The sequence below is a fragment of the Sturnus vulgaris genome, chromosome 7 (assembly GCF_052056855.1).
Source record: "Sturnus vulgaris isolate bStuVul1 chromosome 7, bStuVul1.hap1, whole genome shotgun sequence".
Lineage (NCBI taxonomy): Eukaryota > Metazoa > Chordata > Aves > Passeriformes > Sturnidae > Sturnus > Sturnus vulgaris.
In genome coordinates, this window is record NC_142249.1 from 24,362,294 (window position 1) to 24,384,600 (window position 22,307).

Genomic DNA, 22,307 nt, shown 5'->3' on the forward strand with positions numbered 1-22,307 from the left:
AACATTATTCCCATACTAAATCTAAAACAGAGCACTGTGTCAGCTACTAAAAAGAAAATTAACTCTTTCGTAACCACAATCAGCACATTGGTTAAATTCTTAAATAAAATGTCCTGTTCTCTCCTAAACATGAGCTTCATTTAGCATAACTCGGGCAAGGTACAGCTTCTGAAGGACTTACTTTTGTCTCACTGATTGTGTACTATTTTTGTTTTGTTATTGTTTCTGATGGAATACCAGAGTATTTAGTGAAGGATCATCATAAAGATCATGCCATGTCTTGCCACAATTCCTCAAAAATAAAATAAGTTTTTGCATTATAAAGTCTAATGTAAGATCTAGCTACTAGCTGAGCAAAAAAAGCAAGTTTGTCTGCCCACTTCTCCATGATCACAAATCTTAAAATCTTCCTGTTAAAAGGAAGACATTGTATCATGTATTTGGATTAGCTCTAGAGACAGATGTTCCAAATTCCTTCCCTTTTTTCCACCGGCTATGATCGTGTTTACAATACAATTATCCTGGTTCAGTTTCTTCTTTACATTTTCATGTAATTTCATATTTTGATGTTGAATATGCTTTATACAATGAGTTTCTTAAATCACTATTCATAGTAGATATTCAAGTCTCTCAGCATGTGAGGAGGTGATGTGTTTCTAGATTTGCTACATCCTTCCTGGCTTAAGGATGCAGGAGTGATCATGCATTCAGTTCTCAGGGCTGTGTGCCTAGCATCAGACTACTGCTGGAATGAGTGCAGCAACACATTGGCAAAATAATATTTTTTCATGTCATAGAGTATTTCCTAGAAATAAATATTTCAACATTGTATTTGAACAGGTACCATATTCCATAGTTTTATGCAAGATGTTTTATGGATGAGATAAACATTTATTTTAAAGTTCTCAGACTATATTTATAATTTGAACTTTATTAAATGTTTATGAAATTCTCTTAACGTGAGAGGTGCTATGCAGCAGCTAACCTTGTTAGTGCAAGTTTAACTTTAATTCATCTGTTGCAGAAGCAGCAGTGACAAAACAGTATTTAGTACTGAATATAACTACAGCATTTAAACATACATACACTTCATATGAGGCACACTTGGTTATGAGCCATAGCAAAGTACCATCTAATTTATTAAGGTTTGCAACCATCAAACTTCCAAATCTACTTTTACACAGATATCTGTGTCCATCTACCTTAAAACTGTTGGGTTTCCCTCAAGCCCTTATACCTCTTTTGATATTTTGTCACCTGTAAACATTGCTCTTTGTTCAAATTTTATGGATGTGCAGTACTTCTGTCCAAGATGAAAGGTGTTACCTAGATTGTGAGTATATTACATGTTTCTGTGAGTGTACATTATTCATCTATCTGCTGTTTTTTTGGAAATATACAGCACAAAAAATATTGTGACTTCTTAGCAGAAGTTAAAAAGGTCCAATATTTTCTGAATAACTTGCATATGCATTTGGTCCATGCAATTGCAGTATGTTCATGGGATGAGTTGAGTGCTTCTTGAAAGCATCAGACATGGTTCCTGGTTCTTTTCCATGTTCATGTGTTTTACATAGCTCTATAGCCACTTGAAGAGCCCTGGTGCAGCATGTAACAACCCTGTGCTATGCTTGCTCTAATGAAGTGGTAGAATAACCAGGAAACCATACTGTTAATCCCTGCAATGGTTTGACAGAAATATTTATTTAACAATTCATGGTGGCATTAATCATTTATTATTTCTGCTATGATTTATTCATACACTATTATGCTTCTTTGTTTCTAGGTCTTTGGTTTTTACTGTGTGCATTTGCATTCTTTAATAAATTTAGAATGAAAATGCCTCAGAATAAAATTTATGAATATACATGTGATAGCAGTACAGTTCTCTCAGAGTCTCTTGAAACTACAGTTAGAATAGTAGAATCATAGAATGATAGAATGGTGTGGGTTGGAAGAGACCTTAAAGATTATCTCATTCCAATCTCCCTGCCATGGACAGGGCTACCTTGCACTACTCCAGGTTGCTCAGGTCCCATCCAGCCTGGCCTTGAATACTCACAGGGATGAGACATCCTCAGCTTTTCTGAGCAGCCTATTCCTGTGACTCACCACCCTCACAGTAAAGAGTATTTCCTAACATCTAATCTAAACCTGTATTCTGTCACTTTAAAACCATCCCCCTTCTCCTCTTGCAAAAAGGTCTCTCTCTGACTTCCTTGTAGGCCCTCTTTAGATATGGGAAGGTGCTGTAAGTTCTCCTTATGGTCTTCACTTCTCCAGCTGAAGAACCCTAAATCAGTGTGTCTTCATACAAGATGTGCTCCAGCCCCCTCCTCATCTTTGTGGCCTCCTCTGGACTTACTCCAACAGGATCACGCCCCATCTCATTCAGGGAGCCCCACAGCTGGATGCAGCACTCCAGATGGGGTCTCATGACAGCAGAGTAGAGGGGAAAAATCACCTCTCTCGACCTGCTAGTCACACTTCTTTTGGTGCAGGAAAAGAGGACAAATATTTGTGTGAATTAATTTTAAAAAATAAAAATAATCAACTAAATTTAGAGAAGTAAGAATTACGGGACCCCATTGCTGCTGCAAAGCAGCTTTTATGAAAGTTTTCTGCTCAGTTTTCTTTAGGATACTTTCAGTTGTAAATGTTATTCTCTTTACTTGACAGAAATTAGAGAGAGTTAACAACAGCTTGCCTAATATCACGGAGAAACTCATTAACAGACACCAGAGTAAACTTCCCAGGTCATCCAACATCTCGTATAACATTTTGCCAACATATTCTATTTTATAAATGAACCTGTACAGGGAAGAAGATGGATCAAATACTGTTTCTGCATGTGATGCTGCAGAGCATACAGCAAGAGTCCCCTACACAATCCAGTTACCCAATGAAGCATATGGCTAATGTACTGCAAAGCACATCAGCCCAATTTGGCTCTTTGAAACTTCATCAAAAAACACTATACAAAACACGATCTTTTAAACACAACACAAGGCGGAAATTATACCTGGTACCAGGCAAGTTTTCTCCAGGGAAAAGATGATACAACTGTCCCTAAAAAGATTACACCATGAACAGTATAACCCAGTGTAAAATGATAAGGCTTACTGGATTTTTTTTTTTAAGTAAATGTCACCTGATAGTCCCCCTGGTACACCTGTGGTACATACACTTCCTTTCTCCTCTTGCTTAACAGAACGGCAGCCAACAATAAATTTTCATCAGCGTTAGATATATTTTCTTTCAATTTCAGTGAACTACTATTATCTTTGAGGAACTGAAAGCTACCAAACAGTTCAGAAAGAAAAATCTAAAACTGCAATAATTTATGACAGTTACTTTGATCTCACTCCATATTTTTCAGGGTATCTGATTGCAGCCCTTCTATAATAAATGCCACCTTGAACTTGTGATCTTAAGAAGTGAGTGCATGAACCTAAAATTTGTAGAAGGTATTCACCAGCCCTGTCTTTGTGAAACACCTGAAGAAAGATTCACAGAATCAAAAATGAGTTTGAATGAAGTCTTCTAACTTGCAGCAGTGCTGCTTCAACAGTGAATGAGATAAACAGGAACACAGAAATTTTGAATTTATATACAAGTTCTTTACTCAATGGCAAAATATAGTAAAATTTATTAACCTTGAAATGTTTATATTTTAAATAGATTAAATCTTATCACCTAATACTGCTTGTAAAGCATACCAGTTATAAATAGATTCCTGCTTTCCCTAGGAAAGCCAGAGTGAGGTAGTATTTAATCAATTTTGAAAACTCATAATTTTTCTTAAGAGAAACCAATTGCAGCTGGTATGACTTTCTGCTTAGCATCATAGTCTTTTTAAGTAAGATGCTAGGAAGCTTGGCTTTTTCATCATGTCTTGTCCCAAGGTTTAAAGATGTTTTAACACTGCAATACTTCAGTCTTGTCCTAATCACATTTCTTACTCTTAAAAATATTTCTTTCCCTAAGCTACCTCTTTTACAATTCAAAGTATGAGTTTAACTGTCCAGAGGACATAAGTTAATACATTTTCTTTTTACTTACAGTGAATTTGATGACATCTATTTTAAGTAAGTGGAAATATTAAAGGTCTTCTGAGTGAATTTCTAAGTGGACTGAAGTCCTCCATCTAGCCATGATGGCCAAAATTGGCCAACGTCAGTACCCAGGCTTCACAAGGATGTTACATAACAGGAAAAAGGAGAAATTCATCTCCTATTCAATTCGTCTGTATCGAAACTGCCAACATAAGACTAAATATTGTGCTTTGTCTTTTTTGTGTGTGCAACTGTAATTTTTTTTATTTGAGAAATGAAGTCACATCTTTCTCAAGATACAACAAACAAAATAGTTATATGAGTTATACTTCTTATTGTATGGGAGTAAGCAATGTAGAAATGTAAAGTTCTGTATAACATTATGAATATGAAAGTCACAACCATCAGTTCTACCTCTCCTATGTTGTGTGTCTAAGAAACTTTCACCAAAAGAAGCTGGATGCATTTCTGCTATGATCACTTTTATACTTCTGTTCCCACATTTTGCCCAATTCTTTGGGTTTTTAAACTCCAGTTTTGTCTGACTCAGTTTAAACCAATCTAGGAATAAATGAAACTAAAATTAGGAGTCAGATTTCAGGGGAATTAGTCCAATTTACATTATGTGTTGCTCTGAAATGAAGCACAGTGTATCTGGAATTTTCAAGCAACAGAAAGAAAGGTGAAGTAAGCTTTATTGTCCTTGTTGCTTAATCCATTTTCTTCATTGTCTGAAAATCCAGTAGGAGAACAATGATATAAGTTTTCTAAACAGCAGTTCACTTGGCACATATACTCACTGTTCTCAAATACTAAGAAAACATTCTTGTCAACTCATCAGGTGGAGACTAAAAATATTAAGACTGCTTAAGAGACTAAGCAATGCTTCATCTTGTTGTCAGTTAATGTGTTTAATGCATAAAAAATAGCCAGCACCATTAGTTAAGTGCAAGTGTTAGTTACAACACAAAAAATTGATGAACAGTCTCTACCAGCAGCTCAGCACAGTGCTTAGTGGCTGCTTCAAGCTAGCACAATTCTTTTGGGTGACTTAATCACTTCTTTCTTCAAGTTCAAAGAAGAGTGGTCATTAACCCTCATGTTCTCACAACATTTTCAAAGTAGAATTCGACTGAATAAGATTAGTGCCACTTTGATTACTAAGGATAGGATCTAAGACTTATACAACACTTTCTGTCAGAAATTTAAACAGAAAAGTGTGTGCTGACCCTTAGAATTTTATAAGATTATGTTTGAGGAGCATGGATTCCCTCAGCCTTGAGCAAGATGAAATCTCAAGTTCCAAAATACTAACTGCAAAACAAAAGCAAATAAAAACAGACGATATCACTAAAAAAATATATATATATCCCCTACCAATCATAATTTCATTTGAATAGAATTATCAATTTTAATAGCTTTTGAAATAACTTTTTTTTTAACAGAATTGTTTTTAAATGGCAGGAGAATAAGGAATAAGCAGAAGTAAGTGGTTGAAAAAGGGTATAAGATTGCATGAACATGAATATTGCCCAAATGAGTAATAACTGAAGGTTGTCACCATCTGATGTTTGTTCACCAGTCTGTGTAAAATGAAGTGGTGTTCTGAGTCCCAGAGGAATTTGGAGATCATATGCAGCACAGAAGGCAATAATTAGCATCATTGTTGACAATCCCAAACACTGAATAGAGACAAAATATAATTTAACTTTTTATCCTTAAAGGTTTAGTTCCTTCATGTCAGAGTTCAGTCAGACTGAAAGAGCAGCCAAAGGAAATATTTTTTATCTGATGCTCACACAATGCTTGCTCTTTGCAACAAAGCAAACATTTCAGCTTCCAGAGCCAGTAAATTAAGCAATGCTTACAAACATAATCCTTCCAAATAAAATTGAAATCCAACTTAGATAACACCAGCAGATAACAAATCCGTACTTTTAAAGGAAAAATTAGCTTTAGGCATGACAAAAGGAGAACTGGAGCAAAAGGCAATACTCCTCTGGTATCCTTTGTCACAGCTTTAGATGAACTAGAACTATAGCCTCAGTGAAATTTGTGATGATGGTTTTTCACATCACGAAACTCAAAGTGTAGATATCTGTCAAGGACACTAACAGAGCTTTCTCTAACATTTTTTTTTTCTATTTTTGGTTGCCTACACTTTCTAATGAGAGTAGGGAATTTGTAGGGAATGTAAGGCAATGATAAAAGATTTGCTTTGTGAGAAAAACGCTGCAAGAAAAGTCATTTACTAGCCATGAGTAGGCTGGCAAGGTTATCACGTGGTGGATAAATGAATTTGATGACATGCTTAATAATGCAGATTTTATGGATATAAGATATGCCTCTTAATGTTTGCTACAGGGGACAAGAATCAACCTACTCTGCAAAATTGTCAATGAATTTATTGGACCTGCAGACACCATGAATGTCACAGAAATTTAGTTTTCCAAAACACTAAGCAATTGAAGCTTAATCCTCAAAACTATAATGAAGGACTTTTGTCCTGTATTTGCTAAGTTTACTGGAAGTTGGAGTAGATACACAGTCTGATTATTGATGTATATTTCTTATTCTAGGTTCTATCCTTAGGGGCTGATGTTCTACCAGAATATAAACTCCAGACACCTCGCATCAACAAGTTTACTATATTGCACTATAGTCCTTTCAAAGCTGTCTGGGACTGGCTCATTTTGCTGCTGGTCATATACACTGCCATATTCACCCCTTACTCTGCTGCCTTCCTTCTGAATGACACTGAGGATCGCAAGAGGAGAGAGTGTGGATATTCCTGCAGCCCACTGAATGTTGTAGATTTAATTGTGGATATTATGTTTATCATTGACATTCTAATAAACTTCAGAACAACATATGTAAACCAGAATGAAGAAGTGGTAAGTGATCCAGCAAAAATAGCAATTCACTACTTCAAAGGCTGGTTCCTAATTGACATGGTTGCTGCAATACCTTTTGACCTGCTGATTTTTGGCTCTGGCTCTGAAGAGGTAAGCTTAAATGAATAAGAAATCTTAAATCTTAATCTATTACTTCACTATGGTATTCTGTGTATCCTGGAGTATTTGTTGCTTGTCATTTAATAGGCTGCTTAGTATTTCCATCCCATCTTTTAAAGTTAAACTAAAATTAAATCCTCCTTTGTAGAATAATGTACAATATTAGCTTTCATTGACAAGAGAAAACATTGAATGATTCAGCTAGCATTTTTCAGTTATACCATATTTGATACTGTCTTTAGAAATAATAAATATATTGTGTATGAAGGACGTGGTCAAATGGTTTTATATAAGAACTGCTTTGATTTGTCGCTTACTTTTTAAAAACTGACCATGATGCATCTAAGTGCTGTGTTTGCATTGCATCATTAAAATAATTTTTCTCTGTTCAAAATGTTTAGATCAGATGTTTACTTAGCAGAAAACAGATTAGTTGTAGCATAAACTATACTAGTTATCAAAGACATTTGGCTGTTGTCAATTTTATCAAGAATATGGAATATCAAAAGAAGGTAAAATATTACCTTGACGTGATCTATCTACACAATTGAGTAAAAAAACTGTTCAATATATGCATCCAAAACTGGCCCAAAGGTAAAAAATATATGCTATTTTCTGGATTCCTGACCCAGTCCTTCCAATCGATTTTGTTTAATTCAAGAAGGGATAAAATCATAATATTTTTTCTGAAAATTAGAGAATTGGGTCTGAATTTTCTGTGATGCACAGAATGTAGAATTTTTCTGTTAAAAGCAGCAAACCAAGCAAAAGGTAAATGAGGATTCTAGAAAAACATGAGATAAAACCATGCGCTAAAATTAAATTTTATTAAGGAAAGTAATAAGAAGAGACAGAGTAATATAAAGGACAGAGGGAACATATTAATAGTTCTCTTACCAGAAGAGAACTTTTTTTTTCAGAAAGTGACTAAAAAGCCCGGAGATTTAAGAGAAAATTTGATCACCTTTTGCATTCATTATCTGTGGCAGCTGTCCATCTTTCTGCAGATAACTTTTTCTGTGGTTTTGAGAGCACAGACACGTGAAAGACAACATTTTCATAACGGCATTACTTCTAACTCAAACTATAACATTTCCCTTCAGGCATGGCCTTCATCCCTTCCTGATCATTGATCACTTGTCATTTTCACTTGTCACTGAAAAATTATTTTCAGTGATTAGAAGTGTGGAACATAAAGGATTTTAACAGGGATCAATTCCAAAGTTCATTGGAGGAGTGCCCCTGAACATCATTCTTCCACACCTCCCCTGTTATAGATGTTCTTAAGAGTAAAGTGCCAGATGCTAAAGTCATGCTAAAGGGACAATTTTAAAATAATATAACATTACAGATTACAGTAACAAACAAGTAAATTCTTGCAGATGAGTAGACAAATATAAAAATGCGGAAGTTGAAACAGAAATTATTGGACCATGTAATGACTTTTTCACTATTGCAGATATAAGTAAATTGATTCTTTATTCCCTCAAAATCTAGTAATTGACCAGTTTCTCTACCTGGAAAAGCTGTTTTGTTTGTCTAAGCAGCAATGAAGCTGTATAGATTATGTTCCATTCACCATGCCATCATAGCTTCTCTCTCTCATTCATGGTATTGAATATGTCAATCACTTTTCTAAGCTGCTACTTACTGCAGTTTTTCTTCCTACATTGCTAACTATAATATTTCACCAATGATCCCTTTCTCATAGTTTAGCAAGAAAAGGCAAATATAAAACTGACAGAATGGAGCATTTTTCATTTAATAGATTTTTTCAGTCATAAGGGTTATCTTTTTTGTGAAATAGCTCTTTTTTGTTATCTAGAGATTCTTCAAAGAAGATCCCCAATGAAAAATTGTATTGAATAGTCTTTTTATTAAACAACATAAGCTCTAAAGAGAGCTCTATGTGTGCTCATGCAGCTTTCAAATACCTTTATATCAAATGGAGTCTTGAAAGGGCAGGAGATAATAATCCAAATACCACATACAGCACTATCCAAATGCTTCTATTTAAGCTGTACTTTTTCAGCCATAAGAAAGCAACAGAGATAGACTGTTAACTTTCCAATTTCTAAAACAGGGGAATAATGTGATTTTAATTTTTTTTTTCTGCTCAATGAGACTCAAAATGATGATGGTTTGTAGTAAATAATTCTCTCTTAATTGTGTATGTATTGTAAAAGTTAGGTGGCTTCCCTTATACTTGGGAAGATAAAAATAACTAGTAGATGGAAAGAAGAGAAAAGATTTTGATGTGATTATCCAACTACTCTTGAACTTTAGTCCAGCAATAGGTATGATGAAAACAGAGAAGCAACAACCCGGAGAAGAGAGTAGCATCTATCATATTGCTATTTGCAGACATTAATTGCTTGCACCAGGTGGGGTAAGGTAACTGATAGAGTTGGATGCCTTCTTGGATGTTGTGCTGATCAAAGTATTCCAGCATACCAACAAAATTACATTACATGAGCTGTAGTTCTGAAGCCAAGAACTTCTGTCCCTAGCCAAGTGACACATGGGAGCTCTACTGTTACTGTGTCAAGGCTACATGTAGGCTGAGAAGCAGACAGCATGTAAGGCACATCAAAACTTGTGGACCATGCTTTTCACCTCTGTGGCCAGCTCTATTTTAATGTTAAAACCTCTCCACTGTGTTAAAGAAAATTAAAACTCAGAATGAGTTTCTTGATGCTTTAAGCATATCTAGTCTCATTCATGCTGATTTACCCCTGAAGAGATGAAGTTTTCTTGTGTTATATACCTTCCACATACTCCAGAGCTCAAACTGATGTATCCAAGTATAGGATTGACACTGAGGATGAATAATATTAGCAAGTTTTATCTTAAGAATGTGGTGGAACAGTGTTGACATATTCTAGATTCGCAATCTACCATCTGATCTATTTAAGGGGCACTGTAAGAATATGCAGGGTCTCTTGCATGACGTAGAGATATGACCACATCTGTAATAGAATGTTTCTAATACTCCACTAAAAACAAATCTTAGCTTTTCTTAAGGGATCATATATATAGAAGCCTGATCTACCTTACCAAAAAAAACCCTAATCACAATATTCACATGCTTCTGAATCTCTGCCTAGGCATAGCATTTTGAAGGGTGTGGTCTTTCAGACTATTAAGGTCACTAACCTTCTTTATGTGGTAATGAGAAATTCACCCCGAAGTTATTATTTGGGGTGTTGAATTGAACTGAGTGTTCCCGTACATTGTCCTCTTGCTCCTTTACTGAGAAAATATGAACTATTTATTGAGTTGTCCACTGAGAAATGCAGCCAAGAAAGACTCTTCTTTTGTTCCAAGAGCTTTGAAGTTTTACTCAGAAACATGGTAAATTCAAGGATTTAATAAAACATAAAAACTAGTGTAGCACCTGTTGCAAGAAAGATTTAATATGATGCATACTATTGCCTGAGTGGTTTGTGAGGCTTGGAAAGTTTTTCCTGTTAAATGTAATGTAATATACATGCATGTTAATAAAAAAAAACAAACAAAACAAAAACAAAACAAAACAAAAACAAAAATCTTAGAAATGTGTGCACTCTTGGCATTTACTGAATACTTTAATATATGTTCAGACTTAATGCAAGGAAAAAAGGCAGCTGAGGGGTTTTTTTTAATCCAGTCATTCCTCTTTCCAATGCTGTCCATTCCATCTACAAGAAGTTAACAAGTTTGAAAACTATTTACTAATTGAAATTTGAAAACTTGTATTAATAACTTCTAGATTCCTTTAAAAAGATCAGAACCTCAAAGAGGCTGCAATGTATAATAGAAGGCTGCACTAAAATCTTGAAATACATTCCTGCTTAAAACTTCTCCAATTTATTTTTTTAATGGTGTAGTACTTTTATTACTGGGCCCTGTCACTATGCCTGTAAAATGCAAAAAGCTTAATTTGGAGTAACTTTGCCATGGTGTTCTGCTCACAGTGCTTCAGCTTCACTCACCTGGCAGTACAATCAGGAGGAGTCTTGTAGATACCCTCTTTGGGACACTTCTGTCCTATTACTTCTTTTTTCTAGAATAAGTGTGCCAGAGCATTTCAAGGAGTTTCTAAGTTAGGAGCAAACACAATCATACAGCCTTATTCAAAAATACTTATTACCTGTATGGACAGTCGTATAATTATGAGTAGTACCAATAACTTATGGACCTTATCATCTTAAAGAAATCATTTATATATTGGATCATTAAATCCATTATGGTTGACTGAAGAGCCCAGATCAAGTAAAATATTCAACATGAAAGAGTATTTAGCACTTAATGACAACTTCAATGTGCCTTGATTTTAAACATACATTTTTTCTTTTCTTCCCTGGTTTTATGATGAAATTGATAGTTTAAAGAAAAAATTAAGATTACATTGAAATGTAATGTAATGTTCTACTTTTTGTGTTGATTGCCCAAAACAATGGAATTTGTAGTGGTTTATTCATGCTTACTAGTCATGAGAATACATTTTCTAACAGAGAAAATTAATTTCTACCTTATTTTTGCAGACAACTACATTAATAGGCCTTCTGAAGACAGCTAGACTGCTGCGTTTGGTGAGGGTAGCACGGAAATTGGACAGATACTCCGAATACGGTGCTGCAGTTCTGATGCTCCTCATGTGCATATTTGCACTAATTGCACACTGGCTTGCTTGCATTTGGTATGCCATTGGAAATGTAGAAAGACCTTATTTGGCTCACAAGATTGGCTGGTTGGATTCTTTAGGAGAACAATTAGGAAAGCATTACAATAAGAGTGATGCAAGCTCTGGACCATCTATCAAGGACAAATATGTTACAGCACTTTATTTTACCTTCAGCAGTCTGACAAGTGTAGGATTTGGAAATGTGTCTCCTAACACCAACTCAGAGAAAATCTTTTCCATCTGTGTCATGTTGATTGGCTGTAAGTAATTTTATCGTGGACTTTAATCTTTTTTTTCCTCTCTGTGTTTGAGCAAATGCCTTAAAATTCTAAATGAATAAGATTATAAGCATGCAGCCGGAAGGGCAGATTCGTAGGGAAAGGCATGTTGTATGCAAAAATATGTTGTGACTCATTCAGTATCAGGAAGTAATCTAGTTGCTTGACTACTCAAAATCTGCTATCCAAACTGTCAGAATATTTATGTTGCATATCAGTGTCTGTAAACAAATCCTGTATAAGGAAAGAAGGTGAGTTTAGAGTGGATTTAGGAAATGACAGCCCATCATATTTGGATAATCATCATTATACTTTATTTTTCTATTTAAAACTGAAGCTATAAATGTATGCATATCGTTTTAACTCTTCCTATTGTTCTTTTGCTTAGCCGTACTCATCTGCAAAGCCCAATGATATGACTTAAGTAAGTTTTGTTTCTCGTTAATCCAGCATTAATGTACGCTAGCATTTTTGGAAACGTATCTGCAATAATCCAAAGACTCTACTCGGGGACTGCACGCTATCACATGCAGATGCTGCGTGTCAAGGAGTTCATACGCTTTCATCAGATCCCAAACCCTCTGCGGCAGCGACTGGAGGAATACTTCCAGCATGCGTGGACATACACCAATGGCATTGACATGAACATGGTATGTTCTGCTTTTCAGGCAGAGGTGCTGAGGAATAGATAAATGCATGAGGAATTAGAAAAATAATGTAAGTCTTTAGTATTATAAGCTGTAAAAGTACAAGCTTAAAAAGGTGGATATATATGTATCTCAGTTACTGACAATAAGCCGCAACATGTTTGACGTACAAATGTTTCACTGCCTAGGTTACTGCAAGGTATATCAGAAATCTGAATTCTCACGTGTATAGGAAAGCTTGAGAACTGCAGGTGACTTCTGTAAGCTTAAATAGAGAAAAAAAGTAATAAGTTTCTTATTTCAGACATAGCTGTTCCAGAATTTTGTTTGTTCTTTGTCCTGATTTTCCATTTCCAGTATCAAACAAGAGTACCTGTATTGATATTCACAGATTTACTGTTCTATAAAACCTGTGAAGATCAATTCTTTTTCAAAATCCTTCCATGTAATCTAGAACAGATATATTGGGAATGGCTTGAAGAGAAGAGCAGGCAGGTTAGCTGCTCTTTGCAAAGAGAAATATTTGAGTCCCCTGGTAGTCTGAAAAGTAACTTGCTTGCATTCACAACCACATAATTCTGTACTGAAAACCACCACAGTACTACTAACCATTTAGCCATCCACAGAAACTCATTTCTAGGAACTGACAAGGAATAACACGCATATTTTCTGGTTTTGATAAAAAAGCCCCTGTAATCTCTCCTTCTATAAATACATGGCTAGCTAAAAATTAGTAACAATCTGCTAGTGAGCAAAAGAAAGCATCTATGTCTTATTTTCCGGGGCTAGAAACATTTTTTCTGAAAAGTGAACGTCATTTTGAAGACACTGAGTGCACTGTGCATCTTAAGGACCTGTGAATCTGTGTCTCTGTAGGGATGCTTCCCAGAGCTATTCAGAGCTAGAGATTAGAAACTTTATAGAGCTCTCCAGAAAGCTGTCAAGAACAAGAAAACCTGTACACTTTTGTAATAATTTAACTAGAAATCAACTTCCAAAAATTTTACATACATTCAAACAGCTTTCATGTGGTATCTATACATACATTTCTGAATGACTGTCAGAGTACTACATTTTTATGCAGTAAACAGAAGCAATGGTTTTGATTAAAATCTATTATAAAGGTGAATCAGTGACAGTTTGACTTTATGGTTACCATTAAGTAAAGCAGATCTTAAAAATACAATAGAAAATTAATATATTTGGCTTCACCTGCCACTTCCATGTGTCCCCTCAGAAGGATAATATGTCCAGGGCAGGACAAGGACAATTGTATAAACCTCTGCTGGGGATTATTGCAGTGGAAGGCAACATCAGTAGCTTCATCCTGTGTGGCACTGAATAGCCCTAATTCCTTCGGATGGCAATGGAATTGTAGGGTACTCAGCACTTTGCAGGATCAGGCCCATAAGCTGCAGATGTGTTCAACCTAAGCCTAAAGTACCTCACTGAATTATTTCTGAAGATATTACAAAATCATATATGCCTTAACTAATTCATTACCACTAATGGATGTACTAAAAACACCTGGTTCACATGAAATAGTAACTATGACTGGATGTTGTCACATGAAAAGTTGCATAATTTGGAAACGGGTGTATGGAAATTAGTCTTGGACTTGTCATTGATGTGAAATAACAATTAAATGGATTAAATAGCCCGTATTCTGCAATATGATTGTGAGGCAACATGGAGGATTTATTTAAATAAACTCTGGAAAAACCCTCAATTTTAGTATCTTGTTTTGTTGTATTTTATTCCTTATTCTGTTCACAGTTCTACCCCTCAAGTTTTATGTCAATCACTTTATTCCCTTTAAGAGTTTGAATGTATTACACTTAGTGCAAGGATAATATAAGAATTGTGTGATTTACATTGTACTTATGAAAGATTTATCTCTTTCCTGTCTGCTTCACATCTAAATACATGGAATTACACCACCCACTGGTAAGAGCAGGAGGTATTTATATCAAATTTAATTGCAGTATAAAGTGTGGAGAATATCCATGTTATCTGTTGGGTTTAGAGCTTGTTCAATGCTTTCTAATTTTAATTGTAATTTTTTGCATGATGAAGGGGTAGATACCAAAGGGAAATAATCCAAGTAGAATCAGATGTGGGGCAAAATGGTTACTAAAAATTAGACATTAAAAAATACTAATCTAACAACGTTTATTAATCACTGTTTTACCCCACAACTCAAGTCATGCTTCTCTGTCCAAAAAAGGTCATGTGCATATTGGTTTGCATTAGATAGTTGCTCTGTAGGAATGTCACTGACAAAGATGTCATGCTGCTGTTCATTCTGCATTTTCCTTTGTGTGAATGCTCTTGGTTTAAACCATATATGCATGTTAACACACGCACCAATGAAGTTTTCTTGGCTATTAGCCATATGCATCTGAGTTGGACTTGCATGTGTTTTTTTACTTAATTTTGCATGAAATATTTGCATTTACAGAACAAAGGACTAATATCGTCCTCAGACAAATGTGTTTGACTCCTGCCCATGTTTACTTGGAGTTTTTTGCAAATTCTGAAGGCAGAATTTCATCCAATATATTTTTTTTTCTTCATTTCATGATGGAAAGCTGAAAAAAAAAATCAAAGATGTAGTCCTTTTTGTCCTTTGAAATATGAAATACATAATAATTTACATTATATATATATGTACATACAACATATACACACACATACTCATATATATATATATATATAAATAACATGGAGAATATATTTCAAAAGATGCTTTAAATTATCCTCAGTAATATATTTAAGAATCCAGGTAAAGTGGAAAATAAAACGTTAAAAAAAGAGATTAAACAGAAACCCTTTTAAAGTCAGGAGTAGCAGTGCACTAAGACAAAACTTGATTTTCTAAACAAAATTCTACACCTTAGATTGTAAACCAGAAGATAATACTTTATGTTTATTTGAAATGGTTAAACTTAAAATTAGCTTAAAAGATCTGCAAGTGAAATATGCTGAGACCTTGTTTATTTGTTCATTTGCTCCCTTCTGCTCCATTTCTACATATTTTTGATTATATTCAATTACATAATGTGTTTTGGTTAAAAACAGTTCCACATAATTATGCGTGGAGTGGATAAACAGGATTTGGGATTTATTTTAATCTGGATAAAAATCTTGAGTCTATAGAATAAGCATAATTTAAATTATGTCCCTGTGATATATACTGGAAAAATAAAATTACAAAAAAAAATGTTTACATTGCATATTGTTTCATGAAAGATGTCACCAGTCCCAAAAATTCCAATTCTTGTAATATTTTTAACTATCCTGTTCTGTTGTTCCTAAATTCTTTTTGCCTTCTTTTTCCTCTTTCATTCCTATGTTATCAGTCCAGCACTGATAATAGCATGCCTATGATGCTTACCCTAAAAAAATTAGTTATTTAATGTTTGAGATATTTTTTTAAGTTATGCATGTATTTTTTACAATCCTGACTCACCCTTTCTTTCCATGGATCTTCTGTGCATCTGAATAGCTTTATTGGTTATTTTACATTTGAAAAGAGTTTGAAGAAGTAACTAAGTAGGACCAGTTGAAAAGTGTTTAGCCCAATGTAAACATTAATTTAAATTTTCGGTGTGAGACAGATGTCTTCTTGTTTTGGGTTTTGTCCAATAGCATGAAAGGGGAGAGCAAGTCAGAATTTTTATAAATGAATGTATGATTTCTCCTGCGAGCATCCAAGCAAATGGTTAATTTTACTGTCGTGATATCTGTCTTGGCCACTGTGATCATGCAAGTGCAGTAGAGCACACACCTATCTTGAACCAGCAATTCTATAGTAGCAAATAAAGGGCAGGTTCACTATTGCCTTGAACAGCCTTCTTTTATAAGAAATTGGCCACTGATACGTGGTTGATATCAGTACATTTTTATTCTTGCTTTTCCTTCCACTGTGATCACTTCTTACAACAAAATCAGTTTTATCAACAGAGCCAATGCCACTAATATAGTTGAAGCAGAGGATTAGAGAAGTAAATTAAAATTTGAAAAACAGCAAGGAGGAATTCTTAGTACTATCAAAAGGCTAATGTGAATTAGTTGTTTGGAGCAAAACCTAGCAGTAAGTTCTTAAACTAAGGCAATACGTACTGTTGGAACTTGGTACTGCTGTTTGCCTATATGTCAGAACAGAAATCATGAGATATCAACCAGCCAGGATTAGCTGGATTATGATTAGCCATAAACCTGTTCTTTGGTTTTCTAAAAAAGACAACTTAAAAAATGTGATTGCCTACATTGAATTGAGTTACAGAAAATAAGACCTCATAGAAAAGAAATATTTTCAAGAATGTTCATCTATTTCTAAATGATCCTTTATCAGTTTCTCAGTGCATTGTACTTTGCGGTCTAAAATCTCAAAAACAAAAGCAATTAATTTTTCAGCTATCATATTTTTTGAAATATACATATCTGGTCAATCTTCAACTTCTACAGACTTAAAACTTTTCTCTTGGTAAGGCAGTCAACAGTTGAAGAAACTGAAATAATTTTCCATCTTCCTTGTTCAGCAATGTATCATATCTCAGAGATCCACTTTTCAGATGTACTCAGAAGCTGTAATAAGACTGTAGAAGAATGGTCCACTGCAGCTTCACTAATTTCTGCATAAAGATGTCTCACATCTGTGTTGTGGCAATGACTGAAAACAAAAGATCTTATTCTTGATAAGGTTGTCAGGCTTCAATCTCATTGGAAGGTGAATTAGCTCATTATCACACACTGCTTCTCTTCTCTCCCAGCTGTTAAAAGGAAACATACTGAACATTAAAAAAAAAGAAGAGGATTTTTCAGAAATATTCTTTCTTCTATGTGGAAGCCAAGAGTTTCTGGAGGAGAATTATTGCCACCTGTGACCTTGTTCTTTCTTTTCTAAATGCTGAAAGTCCTTGGAAATGTTTCAATCTTCTACTTATAAAAATAATTAATTTCTGTAGTTAATTATCAAACGAATATTGAATAGTGAATTCTAAATTCTTTCTAGAAATAAAATTGCTGAATTACAGAAATGTTTAGTCTAGATGATGTTATGAAATTACAAGAGTCAAACGTTTGTGACAGAACTAAATCTCACACTATTGTCCAACAGCAGGAACAGCTACTGGGGGACAGAGATCCTGATTCAAAATCTAAGCAGCACAATTTGTGCAGCTAAAGTCTCAGGTTAGCCTTAAAATTAGGTGGCTGGCAGAAAGATGAAAATTAAATTCATAGGTTATTTCACCAAATATATTAATTGATATTAATTAATTTCAGTCATTCTTTCTAAACAAAGACAAATGTCGATTTTTAATATGAAGTTCAAATTTCATTATTCAAATATTTTGAAAACTTTATTCAGCATTTAGTGATGTCAATGTCAACATAGCCTGAGATCTCTCTTATGCAGGTGAGAACCAAATAGATATTAAGTGTGTGTGGTCATGACACAAAGTGAATTTACTGCTGCCTCTTTTTACCTTCAGCTGCTCAAATTTTGTGCTGTGTTTTTTTTGTATGAATCAGGTTCTCAAACCATTTCACAAGGAGAAATCATGACAAAGCAGGAATAAACAGATAAAGTGGAGAAGGACTAGAATCCTCTTTCAGTTTATGCCATCTTAAATTCTCAGATGAACTTGGGAGTTTTCCCTCTGTATGCTGGGAACAAGTTTTCCGTCTATATGCTCATAAACAAGTCTGACTGGTTCTAGGGCAAGAAAGCCTTAGTCACTAGTTCCAACATACCCCAAACACAGCACAACACGCAAGAGCCCTCTTGTGCTCTCTTCAACTGCTGCTTGGTATTTAATGAACCCATCTTACATTTCAGCAGAGAAAATGTGTGACAGAAGATTATATACAGAATTAAAGGAGTATCTTTGTAAGGCTGCAAGCACTGGAGGATATCTCATACTAGGAAAGGCTGAGAGACCTGGGACTGCTCAGCCAGATGGGAGAAATGAAGGCTCACAGAGGATCTCATCAATGTGAACAAATATCTGAAGGGAGGGTGTAAAGGTGGAACAAATATTTTCAGTGGTGCCCAGTGACAGGACCAGAGGTGATGGGCACACACTGAAACGGGAGGCTTCGACCAAACACCAGGAAACACTTTCTTACTGTGAGGATAACTGAGCACTGCTAGAAGTTGCTCACAGAGGTTGTGGCATCTCTGTTCTTGGAGATACTTGAAAGCCATCTGGACATCACCCTGGTTACCAACACTAGGTAGACCTCCTTGAGCAGGAAGGATGGAACAGATGATCTTTCCAACAAGAAGATCACTTTCAACATCAATCATTCTGCGGTTTGGTTGGTATGGAATGTGGCATTTCCATGTTTAATGAAAATTATTGTAATCAATATCCTGGTTTGCTTCAGCTTAGATGTTTTCTAAATATTTTCTGTGAGACATATTTCAATACCTGTTCCAGAACTGATGATAAAAAAATCTAAAAATTGTCATTAATTTTATAACATATGCAAAAAACCCAAGGTTATTTTCGCCCCAAACAGTTGCTTGTTGCCTGAGATTAAGGCACAAAGATGTGTCCAAGTCTGTTGTCACAAATCTCCCTGATAAATGTGTGACACCTTGCTGTCATCTTGAGAAAATAAATTAATGAAGCTGGATTCCCTCTCATAAAACAACCACATTCTTCAAGGCAGTATGAATCATGTCCCTACTATCCTCACAAAACAATCACTTATTCTATGTAAAATGTTTTACATCTCTCTGGATGACATTATCCTCCTCTGTAAGCATGCCACATAGATAAATCGACGTCATTTGACATGGAGTAAGTTTTATTCCAAACGGGAAGAGGTAACTGAACTTGGTCTTGATAACTATCAGTGACAGACAACTGGAACCTGTGGTCACAGCATCTTAACTGATTTTCCTTTCGTTTAGTTTATTTTTTCTTTTTAAAGGGGGGAAGACTGAAGCTGATTTTATGTTTTGTTACACGTCTTTTTAAAAATATCTGTATGTATTTCTTGAATTATGCATGAGTTCTGATTTTAAACATAATTCTAACCATGAGAATCCAAGATTTTTCTTACCAGGGCCCCGTGGAATCACAACTGAGGAGATATTGTGTATAACAATAGAAATATGTTAGGAAATAATGGAACAATTGAAACTCAGATCTGTATTTAAATTATTTATTCATTTTGGATTTTTCATTGATAATAATGTTATTAAAGAGAAACATTCTTTTTTTTTTTTTTTTTATTTGGAAGACTGCATGGATGATTTTCTAATATTTAGTATAGGCAGTGTGTGTACGAATTTGATGTGGATGTTGATTCTCACATTATAATATATTTTTCAATACAATTTCAGTAATGAAAATCAAAATATGAGAATGAATGTAACAAATATTTGAGAGTTTGGGCTGGCAAAATTTCTGTACTGCACAGCATAAAACAGTCTGGAAACATCAAATTCTGTACTGTATCAGCTAGTGGACTTAGATTAAACACCTCACTACACATAATGTGTGCAATATGGCAAGCTCATTTGGTAAGGTAGGTTTTGCTAATGTTTTAGCAAATTTATCTTCAAAACAGCTTCTTTCTTAAATTTCTAAGCTTGTATTAATCTCCATTGGAAGCCAATGTTATTTAGTCTTCTTTTAGGCATTTTAAGACTATGATATTAAAGACTAGATGTTTTTTGTCTGTGATATAAAACTGCTTTAGCGTGTAAGCTCCATGGAGCAGGGATGTTTTAGTCACAGAGGCTTGGAAAGAGGCTGGTCTCTTTCAGATGTTATTGGCATTTAAATAACTATTAACTGATATTCAATGATTTTAGAACTGTTTAATTATAATTATAAATTAATTATAAAAATAATTGTTTCTATAAGGGAATATCCAAAGTATCTTCAGAAATACAAACCAACGTACATGGTCTGCATGGGTTTTGCTTAATGGTAAACTACAGTCCCTTGAAAATCAGATAAACAGCTGATTTAAAAAATTCAAATTATTTATTCTAACCGTATTCTAAGTCCTCATGACTTCCTAACAATTCAAATACATTTTTCTTGTAAGTACTTCTGAATTCAAAATACATTTCCGATTTCATACCCTATAAAAAATTGAGCTCTTCTAAATTGTATTCAGATAGATACATAGCAAGCAAATTAATTCAAAATAGGTCTTTTATACTCACATGACTAGAGAACAATTTCAAAATAAACACAATTTTTCTCCTCCTGTTTCATTTGGTGAACATATTTGTTTCTTAGTTTTTCAGTATCATTTAGTAAATAAGTTCCTACGACCTACAACCTTTTTATTTCAATATAATTACATCATATTAAAAAGCGTAATTGGATACTAAGCTATTTCTGTGGTGTGATAGATACTGAAAAGAGAGTGACACCACAGAAGCTTTTCATTTATCATATTTTCTTTTGGTTGTTGTTGTTGAATGCTGGCTTTTTCTGAGGATGTATAAATTTCATGTGGTAATGCCTTAAGGCTCCAAAACTGTTCTATAGATTTATGTTAAAGCGTTGTTTGTTATTTCACATTGATATCCATTAGCAATCATAGAAGCATTTCAATTCTGTTAAAGGTTCTAATATCTCATTTTTAAAACATAGCTTGGCTTGTGTGGACATATTAGAAATGTGTTCATCTTCACAAGCAAGGGATATGAGTTATGAATATAGCTCTGCAATGAAAGCGAGTGCACAGGATTTTTTTATGCTGAAGTAGAAATTAATATAGCAACAAGTGAATGTATTTTGGATATATCTTTTCTCTGCAGAAATGTTTACATATTTCTAGAAAAACAGTGCTGAGGATAAACAATGATGAAATAATGCACTGGTCTAATAACAAAGAGACACATCCTGTTCACATATTCACAAGACTTGTAGCATCAGTACATATTTTGCCTTTAGTAATATGCAACAGTTGTAGCTGTCTCTAGGGAAAGCATGTGACCCAATCACATCACTGACAGCAGATAACAGGATACAACAAAGAAAAGTGGTGTGTCATAATGTGTAAGCACATAGAATCACTCACAGTACTCCCATGAAGTCAGTAGCAGAAATATTTACAGATTTTAAAAGAACCAGTGGTGTATTATCCTAGAGAACTTAGAAAAGCTTACACATAATGACCATGTTGTAAATAAGTCCCTTCTTTCCTTTTAAACAAAATTAACATGTTGCCATGGTACCCAAGAGGAATCCCATGATTCTCCTTCAGGCAAACTTCTATTATTCTGAGGAAAAGATGAGCAAAGACCATAGCAAGTGACCCTGTGGTTTGCTGAACGAATCATCTGTCTATGTAAATCGGCATAACATTGTTGTTACAATACGTCATGTTGCTTTTTCCAATTAAAAAATCGAAGTCCTACACTTGCAAGCAGAATATATATACCATGAAAATACTAATAAAATTCCCTCTCTCTGAAAAGTATCTGATCTTCAGATAGCTCTCATTTTACAGATAATCATGCTTATTTCAGGAAAGACTTCTCTTATAACAAATGTAGTACTTTGACAATTGATAAAAAAGAAATAGATATATGAGTCCAAATAAGTGAAATTCAGTCAAGACTTCCCCTTTCACTGTCTTATTTCTTATTTTACTATGGTGTA

General features: G+C 34.5%; 1 protein-coding gene across 2 annotated transcripts in view; it reads left to right on the plus strand.

Annotated features, from left to right (window-relative positions):
• Positions 1 to 22,307, plus strand: part of KCNH7 (potassium voltage-gated channel subfamily H member 7) — a 207,869-nt gene that overhangs the window by 156,216 nt on the left and 29,346 nt on the right. Inside the window, exons 6-8 of one of the 2 annotated variants that reach the window (XM_088168138.1) lie at positions 6,635 to 7,060; positions 11,596 to 11,995; positions 12,464 to 12,664. In XM_088168138.1, coding sequence (XP_088024264.1) covers positions 6,635 to 7,060; positions 11,596 to 11,995; positions 12,464 to 12,664 — 1,027 coding nt within the window. The remainder of the gene's footprint in view (positions 1 to 6,634; positions 7,061 to 11,595; positions 11,996 to 12,463; positions 12,665 to 22,307) is intronic. The other variant, XM_088168137.1, reaches the window with a different exon arrangement.